The 12060-nt window shown below is 40.2% G+C and overlaps 1 protein-coding gene across 1 annotated transcript in view; it reads left to right on the top strand.

Moving 5' to 3' along the window:
- The window catches only part of SPTSSA (serine palmitoyltransferase small subunit A), a 34615-nt gene extending 22763 nt beyond the window's left edge, over positions 1–11852 (top strand). Inside the window, exon 2 of the mRNA XM_033188306.1 lies at positions 10555–11852. Coding sequence (XP_033044197.1) covers positions 10555–10658 — 104 coding nt within the window. The 3' untranslated portion in view covers positions 10659–11852. The remainder of the gene's footprint in view (positions 1–10554) is intronic.
- Positions 11853–12060: the final 208 nt, after the last annotated feature.

The raw sequence follows: 12060 nt of genomic DNA on the forward strand, positions 1-12060 counted from the left end.
GGCCTTCATTTGTTATCTATCAAAGTATAAGGTTATCCAGGTAGAAGGCTGGCTGCAGACTCCTTCATAAATAAAAGTATACCCCATAAATGCACATAACAGACCCCTTTTCCACTTCCAGTGTTCGCAGAGATGTAGGCAAGAAAAAAAATATTCAAAGATAAGAGTTTCATGGTAGTAGAAGTCTTAATCTGTGAACTTGGAAAAGCTGTTCACATCAAGGATGCTATCTTCTTGGGAGAAATTTCCCTGGTTAGCTTTATCTCAAAGGTTCCAACAGATGCAGTTCCAAAAGTGTGGAGGGACCCCTCTCAGTTGCGAGACCATGAACCCAAAGCCCAAGGTCCCAAAGTTTTGTTGTAGTGTGGATGGGAAGGACAGTCTTTCTCTAATGTTCTCAGAAGATTCAAATGATAAAAAGCTTTTTCTTACCTGGTGAAAATACACTGTAGCATAGTAATCTACTGTTACAACATCAGCCCTCTTGCATGGGAAAGCTTTATACAACCAGATAGCAATGGAATGAAGCCACTTTATAAAATGTTTAAAATGTTTAAATGGTGCACCAGGTGACCAAATGTACATGAAGCTTTAATTGTCTTCTCAGTAATATGGCACCAAGCATTAGTTATAAACTATTTTAAATAATTTTAGTATCAACTGGTTTGATTTGGTTATTTCTGTGATTTACAATAACTTAACATAATAACCATAATTATAGTTGATAGCATATATTTAGACATTAGAATTTTAGAAATCCAATACAATTTTGGAACATAGTATTATTAACAAAAATATAACCTAAAGAAGATTGAACATCGTTTTGGCAATCCCATGTACCTAAACATGTCAAATAATCCTGTTTACCTCTTTTCTGGATGTTTTCAGGGATCCTCTGATCCATCCAGAAAGTCAGGCATTTGGAAAGACAATTTTGAAACTGAAGTTTGATTTTGGAATTCCAGATTACCATACATTATATATTTTGCCAAAATGATAACTCAGAAATTTTATTTTATTTATTTTTTTTGAGACAGAGTCTTCCTCTGTTACCTAGGCTACAGTACAGTGGTGTGATCTCGGCTCACTGCAACCTCTGCCACCCAGTTTTAAACAATTCTCCTGCCTCAGCCTTCTGAGTAGCTGCGATTACAGGTGCATGCCATCACACCCAGCTAGTTTTTGTATGTTTTCGTAGACAGGGTTTGGCCACATTGGCCAGGCTGGTCTCGAACTCCTGACCTCAGGTGATCCGCCTGCCTTGGCCTCCCGAAGTGTTGGGATTATAGGTGTGAGCCCCTGTGCCTGGCCTAGAAATTTTAAAGACGCAAGAACCTTTTATAACCTTTTACTAAAAAGAAAAAATATTTTTTTTCTACTATTTTTACACAGCTTGCATGTAAAACTGTTTTTAGTAGTCTTTTTTTTTTTTTTTTGAGACAGAGCCTCGCTCTGTCACCCAGGCTGGACTGCAGTGGTGCAATCTCGGCTCACTGCAAGCTCCACCTCCCGGGTTTATGCCATTCTCCTGCCTCAGCCTCCCAAGTAGCTGGGGCTACAGGCGCCTGCCACCTTGCCCGGCTAGTTTTTCGTATTTTTTAGTAGAGACAGTTTTTGTTTTTTTCTTTTTCTTTTAGATGGAGCCTGATTCTGTTGCCCCAGGCTGGAGTGCAGTGGCGTGATCTTGGTTCACTGCAACCTCTGCTCCCAGTTTAAGTGATTCTCGTGCCTCAGCCTCCCAAGTGGCTGGGATTACAGGCACCCACCACCACACCTGGCTAACTTATATTTTTAGCTGAGACGGGGTTTCACCATGTTGGCCAGGCTAGTCTTGAACTCCTGACCTCAAGTAATCCGCCCTCCTTGGTCTCTCAAAGTGTTGGGGGATTACAGGCATGAACCATCGCGCCTGACCTGTTTCAGGTAGTCTTATTGCATGTTACAATGATGACTCTTAGCAATTTTTTTTTTTTTTTTTTTGAGACAGAGCCTTGCCCTGTGGCCCAGGCTAGAGTACAATGGCGCAATCTTGGCTCGCTACAATCTCCGCCTCCGGGGCTCAAACGATTCCCCTGCCTCAGCCTCCTGAGTAGCTGGGGTTACAGGAGCCCGCTACCACGCCCAGCTAATTTTTGTATTTCAGTAGAGATGGGGTTTCACCATGTTGGCCAGGCTGGTCTCAAACTGTTGACCTTGGGAGTCACCCACCTCGGCCTCCCAAAGTGCTGGGATTACAGATGTGAGCCACCATACCTGACCTGACTCTTAGCAATTTTAACTTTAGTGTAAAACCTGGTAAGTTATGTTCTGATAAGATTTGACTGTTTCTAGCATAACTAGGGGCGTGGCCAACTCCACATGTCCCCTGGCCTTACCTAGCTGGAAGGCAGGCAAGTTAAACAATTTTCAAAAGCGAAGGAAGCAGTTTATGACTGTAAAGCATTTAGCAAACCTAGTATTTGAACATAATTTAGACCAAATGTTTACATTTTGAATACATTTTTACCAATAATCTTTAAAACCATCTTTATTTCCCAAAGACTGCTAAAGTCACATGAACTAAAAGGCATTACACTTTCTATTTTCTGACAAAATATTTGATTTAAGCTCTTATTATTATTAAACCAATTAATTTAAAACTTTACAGAGGAGATTAACCATTTTGCTTATAGAGAAAGCGGGCCAGAAACTGAGTGGTAAGAAATTCTTACCCTTTTGCTGGCATGCCAGATTGCTGGGTTCTCTATCCCTGAGCGGCCCTAGCAACCCTGTTTGACTGTATGCAAACAGACACATTACCATGAATTAAGAATATTCACAAATAGTTTGCAAATTTTGGAGAAATTAGGCAGAGAAAGAGAAAAATATGACTCAAATTCTATTTATGAAAGTATCCTTTGCCAGGAGTGGTGGCTCACGTCTATAATCCCAGCACTTTGAGAGGCCCAGGCAGGTGGATCACCTGAGGTCAGGAGTTAGAGACCAGCCTGACCAACATGGTGTAACCCCATCTCTACTAAAAATACCCGAGTGTGGTGGTGGGCACCTGTAATCCCAGCTACCTGGGGGGCTGAGGCAGGAGAATCACTTGAACCTGGGAGGCAGAGGTTGCAGTGAGCCAAGACTGTGCCATTGCACTGCAGCTGGGTAACGAGAGCAAAACTCCATCTCAAAAAAACAAAAAAACAAAACATATCTAGACATGTTTACACATACGCAAAGGAAGATCCAATAGCTTGGAGCCTTAACCACAAGATAGCAATACAAGCTTGGCGGTTTTACTTTACCCCAAGAGATAATCCAAGGAAGACTGAACCAAAATTTTGGGTAAAGCAATCTCCATGGCAGTTTGATTTTTAAAGGCCAAACCTCCCCCAGACTCCAAGGAGCACTGGGGCCAAACAGTAGCAAAGGAGCGTGTCACCTGTTAACCAGGCCCTCTGCTTAGAACCACAGCACAAAAGCCTGGATGCATGTAATGCCATTCCACTTTCCCATTCAACAGTAAACTCCAGATTCCAAACAATGTTGGGGCCAAACAGCATTCATTGCAACTGCGAGAGTAAATTCTAAGGAGGGCCTAGTATTAGACCTCAGAACCTCTGCCAAGAGCATCCCCTTTGGGCAGGTTGAGGTCTGCAGGACCCCTGGAGCGTCCTCCTGTGGGGTCCAGTCTTAGAGTGCCAGATGTCTGTGACTGTAGGTGGGCACCAGTGCCACATGCAGGTTTTCCCCTCCAGAGCCTACTATGAGCTTTAGAAGAATAGCCATGAACTGTAATGAGAACCGGATGCTGGGTGGGCCTTTTCCTTAGCCAGTTGAATATGATAAGGGAAAAATTTAGTCTAAGAAAAGAAGGTTTAAGTCCCCTGAAATGTGGGTGACTTTGCTCCGAGCTGCACCACATGTAGGAATCAGGGACCATGTGCGGAAAAGATTTAAAAAAAAGGAAAAGAGTCCAGGGCAATTATAAACAGGTGCTGAGGCCTCACAAGGTGGCTCACACCTGTAATCCCAGCACTTTGGGAGGCCAAGGTTGGGGGATTGCCTGAGGTCAGGAGTTTGAGACCAGCCTGGCCAACATGGTGAAGCCGTGTCTCTACTAAAAATACAAAAATTAGCTGGGTGTGGTGGTGGGCGCCTGTAATCCCAGCTACTCAGGAGGCTGAGGCAGGAGAATCGCTTGAACCTGGGAGGTGGAGGTTGCAGTAAGCTGAGATTGTGCCACTGTACTCCAGCCTGGGCAACAGAGTAAGACTCTGTCTCAAAAAAACAAAAAACAGAAAAAACAGCCACTAAAACACTGAAAAAGAAAGAAAGGAAAAAAAAAAAAGAAAAAAGACCCAGGTTCCTTAAGTGGACTGGGCAGTGGTAGTTAGACTTCTCCACATGGAAACCCCTTAGTTTCACTAGCCATGGTCAGAAACCTGCAGTTGCTTCCATGTTTAGGTGCTACCCACATGGGTCCTGGGTGGGAAAGGAAAAGAGAGAGCAATATTCCCCTGTATGGAGCAGAAAAGAAAAGGAGAAAGGAGGAAAAAAAGAATTCCCAAACTTTAGGCTTACCTCTTCCTCCTGGCTGGCTTGCCAAAATATGTTAACTGTGGACGGTGTCCAGGTTCTTGGTGTTTTGAGCAAAGAACTGGTGAAAATGCACAAACAAATCAAGGAAGGAATGAAGGGTTTTATTGAAAATGAAAGTACACTCCACAGTATAGGAGCGGGCTTGAGCATAGGGGCTCAAAGGCCCTGTTACAGAATTTTTGAGAGTTTAAATATCCTCTAGAGGATTCCATTGGTTACCTGGTGTACGCTCTATGTAGATGGAGAGGGTGAAGTAAAGTTACAGAGTCATCTGCTTGGCCTACACACTATGGGGAAGCTATTTTCTGTCATAGCTGAAGTGTGAATTGGCCTTGTGTTCCCTGCCTCCAGATCCTATTTTCCTGCCTCACTGGTCTCAAGTGATCCACCTGTCTTAAGTTCCCAAAGTGGTGGGATTAGAGGTGTGAACTGCCTCGCCTGGCAACATTTTTTTTTTTTTTTGAGAGACAGGGTCTCGCTCTGTTACCCATGCTGGAGTGTGTATACAGTCTTGAACTCTAGTATCTTGTGTTTTAACCAGGCAAAAAACCTGTTCAAGTTTTGATAAGTTACTATTTCACTTAGAATTTAAAAATGATGCTTTTATATGCCTGTAAAAAATTTAAAAGCTTGAAAATTTAATGTTCAGAAAATTGAGCTTAAGTTTCAGATTCTTTTTTTTTTTTTTTTTTTGAGATAGAGTTTTTGTTCTTGTTGCCCAGGCTTGAGTGCAATGGCGCCATCTCAGCTCACCGCAACCTCCACCTCCCGGGTTCAAGCGATTCTCGTGCCTCAGCCTCCCAAGTAGCTGGGATTACAGGCATGCGCCACCACACCTGGCTAATTTTGTATTTTTAGTAGAGACAGGGTTTCACCATGTTGGCTAAGCTGGTCTCGAATTCCCGACCTCAGGTGATCCACCCGCCTCGGCCTCCCAAAGTGCTGGGATTACAGGCGTGAGCCACTATGCCTGGCCAAGTTTCAGATTCTTGATTTATAGTGGAATAATCCCTGTTAGGCTAATTTATGCATGTTCCTTAAGTGATATATTCTCCATACTAAATTGAAGAATTAGTACCTTAAAGACTATGTAACATACATATTCAGATAGCTGATTTATAGTAATCACTCTTACTGGAGTTGAAATTGAGCCAATGACTTTAAGATTATTACTATACCATTTTCATTTGTTTGGTATATATATTTATAAGGTTTCCATAAAAGCTGTAAAAAAAAAAGCAAAATTTCTTCTTAACTACAATATTGCCTGGAAACTGGTTTTGTCTTTTCCGTAGTCATTATCAAGTTTGTCAGCCACGGTAATGTGTGGAATATGTAGAAAGCATCATAATGAATCTAGTCACATGACCATCTCTTCATCAAATGTCTATTTAGCATGTTTTTTGTTAGATGCTGGAGATACAAAAATAATATTATTTCTCTGTTTAAGGAGTTGATAAGTTTAGTGAGATAAGTACATTGACAAATAGGTAACGTCAGGTAGTAAGTGCTGTGTTACTCACTTTCATACAAAGTATTAAAGGAGCTTTATGAGCTTTAAGGAATAATTAGTTCTGCCAAGGGGCTGGGGTAAGAATAGGAAAAATTATGAACGCCAGGAAAGGCCTAAGGCCTAATAGAAGAGGAGATAACTACTGAGCTAGAATTATTAGGTTTTACCAGGGAGAATAGGGCATTTCATATGTAGGAAAGTGTGTAGTGTAGTAGTTAAGAACACAGACACACCGGAGTTGGACTGATTTGGTTTGGAACTGGCCCCTTTACTTTGTTGTTGGGGAGGTTACTGGAACTTGATGAAGTGCTTAACTAGTACCAGACACACACTAGACATTCGCAAAGTGAAAGCTGCCGCCGCCACTGTTATTCTTACTTGTATTATTATTAAACAATAAGCAAAGCTAGAGCAGTATGGAAATATATAATGTTGTTTTCTGAGACTCTTGTAATATGGCTGCAAGTAGGATATGTGTGTATTAGGGAATGGTTTGAACTGTCGGGAAGTACAGTGGAAAAGTAGCATGGTACTTGTGGTTGGTCCTCACCTAGGTCTCCTTTCTTTTTTTATTTTTTTAAGTTAATTTTATTTTTATTCTTGGTAGAGACATTGTCTTACTATGTTGCCTAGACTAGTCTCAAACTCCTGAGTTGAAGTAATGCTCCCACCTCAGCCTCCCAAAGTGCTGGAATTACAGGCATGAGCCACTGCACCTAGCTTAAGTCCCCTTTAATGGCTGATGTACCCCACCCCCCCAGCCTCCGTGAGTGTTGGCTGCTAATGACTTATAGCTCTCTCTTTCTCCAGAGTATTGTCCTCTGCCAAGCAGCTTTCTTGCTTAGGTGGATTTTCTGTATCCCACCCTATAACCAGTGATTGACAGGTAAGGAGATACCTGTCATGCCTTAATCATTTATCATTAAGGTTGTGGGGGGTGAGATTTAAGAGTCATTTGTAGGGGTTGGGGAAGAACTGAGAAGTCATAATTTGAATGTGGGGAGAAGGAATAAAAAGCCTTCTAGACTGGATGACTTGGCAAATAGTTGTGTCAATTGGAAAAATAGGACTCGTAGGAAGAGGTAGTTTTGGAGAAGGTTAATGAGTTCAGTTTGAATTTAAGTTACCTTGTTGAATGCCATAGATGGAAATGTACAGTAAGTAGGCAGAAATATCTGTCTGCAGTATGGAAGGTGAGGTCAGGTTGACAACATTAAGGTACAGATTGGACATCCCTAATCTGAAAATCAAAAGTCTGAAATGCTCCAAAATCCAAAACTTTTGAGCAACAATATGACAGTCAAATGAAATGACCACTGGAGTATTTTTGATATTGGATTAGGTATGCTCACCTGGTAAGTATAATGCAGATATTCTAAAATTATTTTTAAAACCTGAAATTTGAAATGCTTGTTATCTCAGGCATTTAGGATAAGGGATACTCATCCTGTAGTTGTTTAAGTTATGAGAGTGTGGGGCCCAAGACAAAACGATGGGAATTCCATTTGATCTGGAACGTTTTCAGCCGCAAGTAACAAAATTGAACAAGCTGCTTTAAGAGTAAAGGGGATTGGCCAGCCAGGCGTGGTGGCTCACACCTGTAATCTCAGCACTTTAGGAGGCTGAGGTGGGAGGATCGCTTGTCCCCAGGAGTTCAAGACCAGCCTGGGCAACATAGGGAGACCCCATCTCTACAAAAATAGTAAATCAACTGGGCATGGTGGTGTGTGCTTGTTGTCCCAGCTACTTGGGAGGCTGAGGTAGGAGGATTGCCTGAGCCTGGGAGGTCGAGGCTGCATGAACTCTGATTGTGTCACTGCACTCCAGCCTGGACAACAGAATGAGACCTTGTCTCAAAAAAAGTAAAGGGGATTTATTAGGTTAGTATGTAAAAATCCAGAGGTAGGGTGGGCTTAAGGGTTTTTTGGTGAGGATTCTGACTCCATTTTTCTGTGATTATTTTTGTTCTGCCACCTTCTTGAGTTAGCTTTGTTCTGAATCTTGCTTTCCTCATGGAGGTAAAGTGACTCTAGTGATTGCAAGATTCCATCAGCAAGCTGCATATTCTAGGAGAGAGCATCTACGTTCCTGAATTCCTGGCAGAAGTCCTAAGCTTTGAGCTGATTAATTGGTTTTGAGGTAGGGCATTGTTGCCAAGAGAAAGAGATCCCTCTAATTGGTTAAGACCAGTCAGGGGTTATCCATGAAGATGGGTTAGTCCAACCAAAAGGGCATGGCTGCTATACTAGGAGGAGAGGTAGAGTGGATGTTTGCAAGGAAAGCACAAAGTTCACTCTTATCATCTATCATCCATCGTAAAGGAAAGAGCCAATGAAAAACAGGGAAATGGTAAGAGAGATTAAAAGAGGGCCTTAGAAAATACCTCAGCCCAGAGTAGAGTTTTGAAGAGTGGAAGGGGTTGTTTTATTTTGTTTTCTGTTTGTTTTTTGAGACAAGGTCTGGCTCTGTTGCTCAGGCTGGAGTGCAGTGGTGCCCTGGCTCACTGCAGCCTTGAACTCCTGGGCTCAAATGATTCTCCCACTTCAGCCTCCAGAGTAGCTGGGACTACAAGCATAAATGCAAAGGGTTTTGAAGAAGAAGGACTAAAATAGTGTCAATTCAAACAGCCTTTGGATTTGGTGGAGATCACCAGTGACCTTAGGGCAATGCCTACAGTCTGGAGGAGGAAGAATCAGATGGTGTGTTGGTGATGAACAAATATATGCCAGTGATATAGAAGCAGCAAATGTTTTTCTTTCTCTCTCTTTTCCTTTCCTTTCCTTTCCTTTCTTCTTTCCTTTCTTTCCTTTCCTCTTTCCTTCTTTCTAAGAAATTAGTAAATAGAAGGTGGCAGTTTAAGGAAGAACTGGATTAAGGGAGGTTAAAAAGTAAATTGTAAAAAAAGATTGTGAAAGACTTTCTGCCCTTGTTTGCTGGGTGAAGAGAATGAGTTTATGGTTTCAGTCAGGCAGTCTTGATTTGACCTCTGGCTCCAAAGACAACTTCCTTTATGGCCCTGAACAGGCTACTCAGTTTTCTCAGTTTCTGATTAATAATGAACATAATAAACATTTCATAGGAAAGCTATAAGGGTTAAGTAAGATAATGTAATTGTGGAAGAGATTTGTCAACTAACCTGTTATACAAATATTAGTTGGTAGTAAGCACATTGCTTATTTAAACCCTATCTTCTCATAAAAGAATGTAAATTATTTTAGAAATAATAGTATGTAAAGGTATGTAGAGTTGAGAAAGGGGAAAGGCAAGTGGAAGAGGAGAGCGAATAAATGAGAATATGAATGAATTAATAAAGCATGACCCCAGTTCAAAAACAGTTATTCCTCTTAGCATCCTATGTAACTGTGATTTGACATAATTTTTGCTAGCAGTGTTTTGTGTGGCCCCAGAGAGAGACCTCTTGTTGACTTCCATATATGCAGTTTCAGTTCCTTTTGTAATAAAGGAGCACAGCACAGAAAGGTTATTGTTTAGGTTATCAAGATGACTTTTATTTGAAGTTGTTGCAAATAGTAGCAATAGTGATAATGATGTTTAATAGTGATAATAATAAATAAACATTTGATAGTAGCTGTTGCTGTCATTTTATATATCCCTAAGCTAGTGTATGATTGATTTTAGCTTTGTGTGACTCTAAAAATACTTTTAGCCACATTCTAGTCTAACTAATTCTAAAATTCTTTGATCATACATTCTTATTAGTTAAGTTGGTAGACCTTTTACAGTCATTAAATAGAATTTTATTCCTGTATATTTATTTCTTAGGTAGAACAGTGTCACATCCTGTGCTTCATTTTAAGCAGTCCTGCTGGGTGCAGTGGCTTACGCCTATAATCCCAGCACTTTGGGAGACCGAGACGGGTGGATCACCTGAGGTCAGGAGTTTGAGACCACCCTGGCCAACATGATGAAACCCTGTCTCTACTAAAAATACAAAACTTGGCTGGGCGTCGTGGCAGGTGCCTATAGTCCCAATTACTCAGGAGGCTAAGACAGGAGAATCGCTTGAACCCAGGAGGCAGAGGTTGCAGTGAGCCGAGATCATGCCATTGCACTCCAGCCTGGGCAACAAGAGCAAAACTCTATCTCCAAAAAGAAAAAAAAAACAAAAAAAAAAGAAAACAAAAAAAAACATTTTAAGCAATCTGATGTTTTCGACTATACAGGGAGAATAACAGTACCTACCTTATATGGTGATAGTAAAGATAGAATGAGCTAAAAACAAAACAAAACAAAAACCAACTTAGAATGGTGCCAGGCATGGTTGTTAGTAGCTAGCATTATCGTTCTTGTTTTTTTTTTTTTTTTTTATCAGTGCTTGATATACATGAGAAAGCACTAAGTGAATGGGTACTTCATCATAAAAGAGTTGTTGAAAACATGTGGGGATTTAGTTTTGAATAAATTAATAATAATAAGTTTCCTTAACTACAACTCAGATTCAATGCTGGTTTCCGTTGTGGGGATGGCACTATACACAGGATACGTCTTCATGCCCCAGCACATCATGGCGATATTGCACTACTTTGAAATTGTACAATGACCAAGATGCGGCAGGATCAGAGGTTCCTTGGGGAAGACACACCCTACGAAGTTGGAATGAGACCATCAGTTGTGATAAGAAACTCTTCTAGATGTCAACATAACCAACCTTATAAAGACTAAAATTCATGAGTAGAACAGGAAAATCATCCTGACTCATGTGTTGTGTTCTTTATTTTTAATTTTCAAAGAGGTTCTTGTATAGCAGTTTTTGTCTATTTTAACATTGTAGTCATTTGTACTTTGATATCAGTATTTTCTTAACCTTTGTGACTGTTTCAATATTACCCCCGTGAAAGCTTTTCTTAATGTAACTTTGAGTACATTTTAATTGCCTTCTATTTTTAAAACTCAAAATCATTAGTTGGGCTTTACTGTTCTTGCTATTGTATGGCATATACATCTGCCTGGATATATTTCTACTCTTTACCAAAGTTTTGTAAGAACAATATAAGATTTCGGGTAGGGGTATGGGGAGGGAAGATATTTTATTGAGAACTACTTACAAAAGATTTATCTGTAAGCTTGAACTCAGGAGTACAGTTTTAGCTATCTAGACTCTAACAGCTTTTGCTTTAAAATTATTAAATTGTTTCTTAATGAAAAAGAAAAGATCTTGCTAAAGTTAAAATAAGGAACGTTTCACCTTTTAAATATTTTATTCTTATGTGGACTTATTTCCAGAAAACTTTGGTGATAATTCTTGAGACAAAGGTGGTTAAGTAGCATTATTATGTAGTGCTTATATACCATAGAGTTTTTAATAGAAGAGAAATCCATTTCTTCTGAGGGTCACTATTAACAGTGTACTTCCTTAAATTTAGTTTAATGATTGTAATGGGTGCTGCATTTGCACATTGCATTAAGTTATGATGAGACGAATTGTTGTTAAAACTTATAGCAAAAAGAAATATAAACTTGGTTAAAATCTTTTCACTCTTTGTATTGTTTTTTTTAAGGTTTTTATTCCTTAAATGTAAAATGACTACCTAAGTTTTTGATGTAAATACATTAAATTCAAAGAGAAAAAAATCAGCTGATGTAGCAGTATATCTTTTCCTTGATGGTTAAATATTGATCTAGTATTTATATTTCTGAATTGTTTTCTGTGGAGGACCAGATAAGCAGTAAGTATGTTTTATCCTATATGTCTTGCAACATAAAAATGTTGCTAATTAAAAAAAATTAGGCATTATGTGTGTGTGTGTGTGTTTTTTTTTTTGAAACGGAGTCTCGCCCTGTCGCCCAAGCTGGAGTGCAATAGCATGATCTTGGCTCACTGCAACCTCTGCCTCCTGGGTTCAAGTGATTCTCCTGCCTCAGCCTCCTGAGTAACTGGGACTACAGGCACGCACCACCATGCCTGGCTAACTTTTTGTATCTTTAGTAGAGATGGGGTTTCA

The sequence above is a fragment of the Trachypithecus francoisi genome, unplaced genomic scaffold (assembly GCF_009764315.1).
Source record: "Trachypithecus francoisi isolate TF-2019V2 unplaced genomic scaffold, Tfra_2.0 Lachesis_group3, whole genome shotgun sequence".
In the NCBI taxonomy this organism is placed as follows: domain Eukaryota; kingdom Metazoa; phylum Chordata; class Mammalia; order Primates; family Cercopithecidae; genus Trachypithecus; species Trachypithecus francoisi.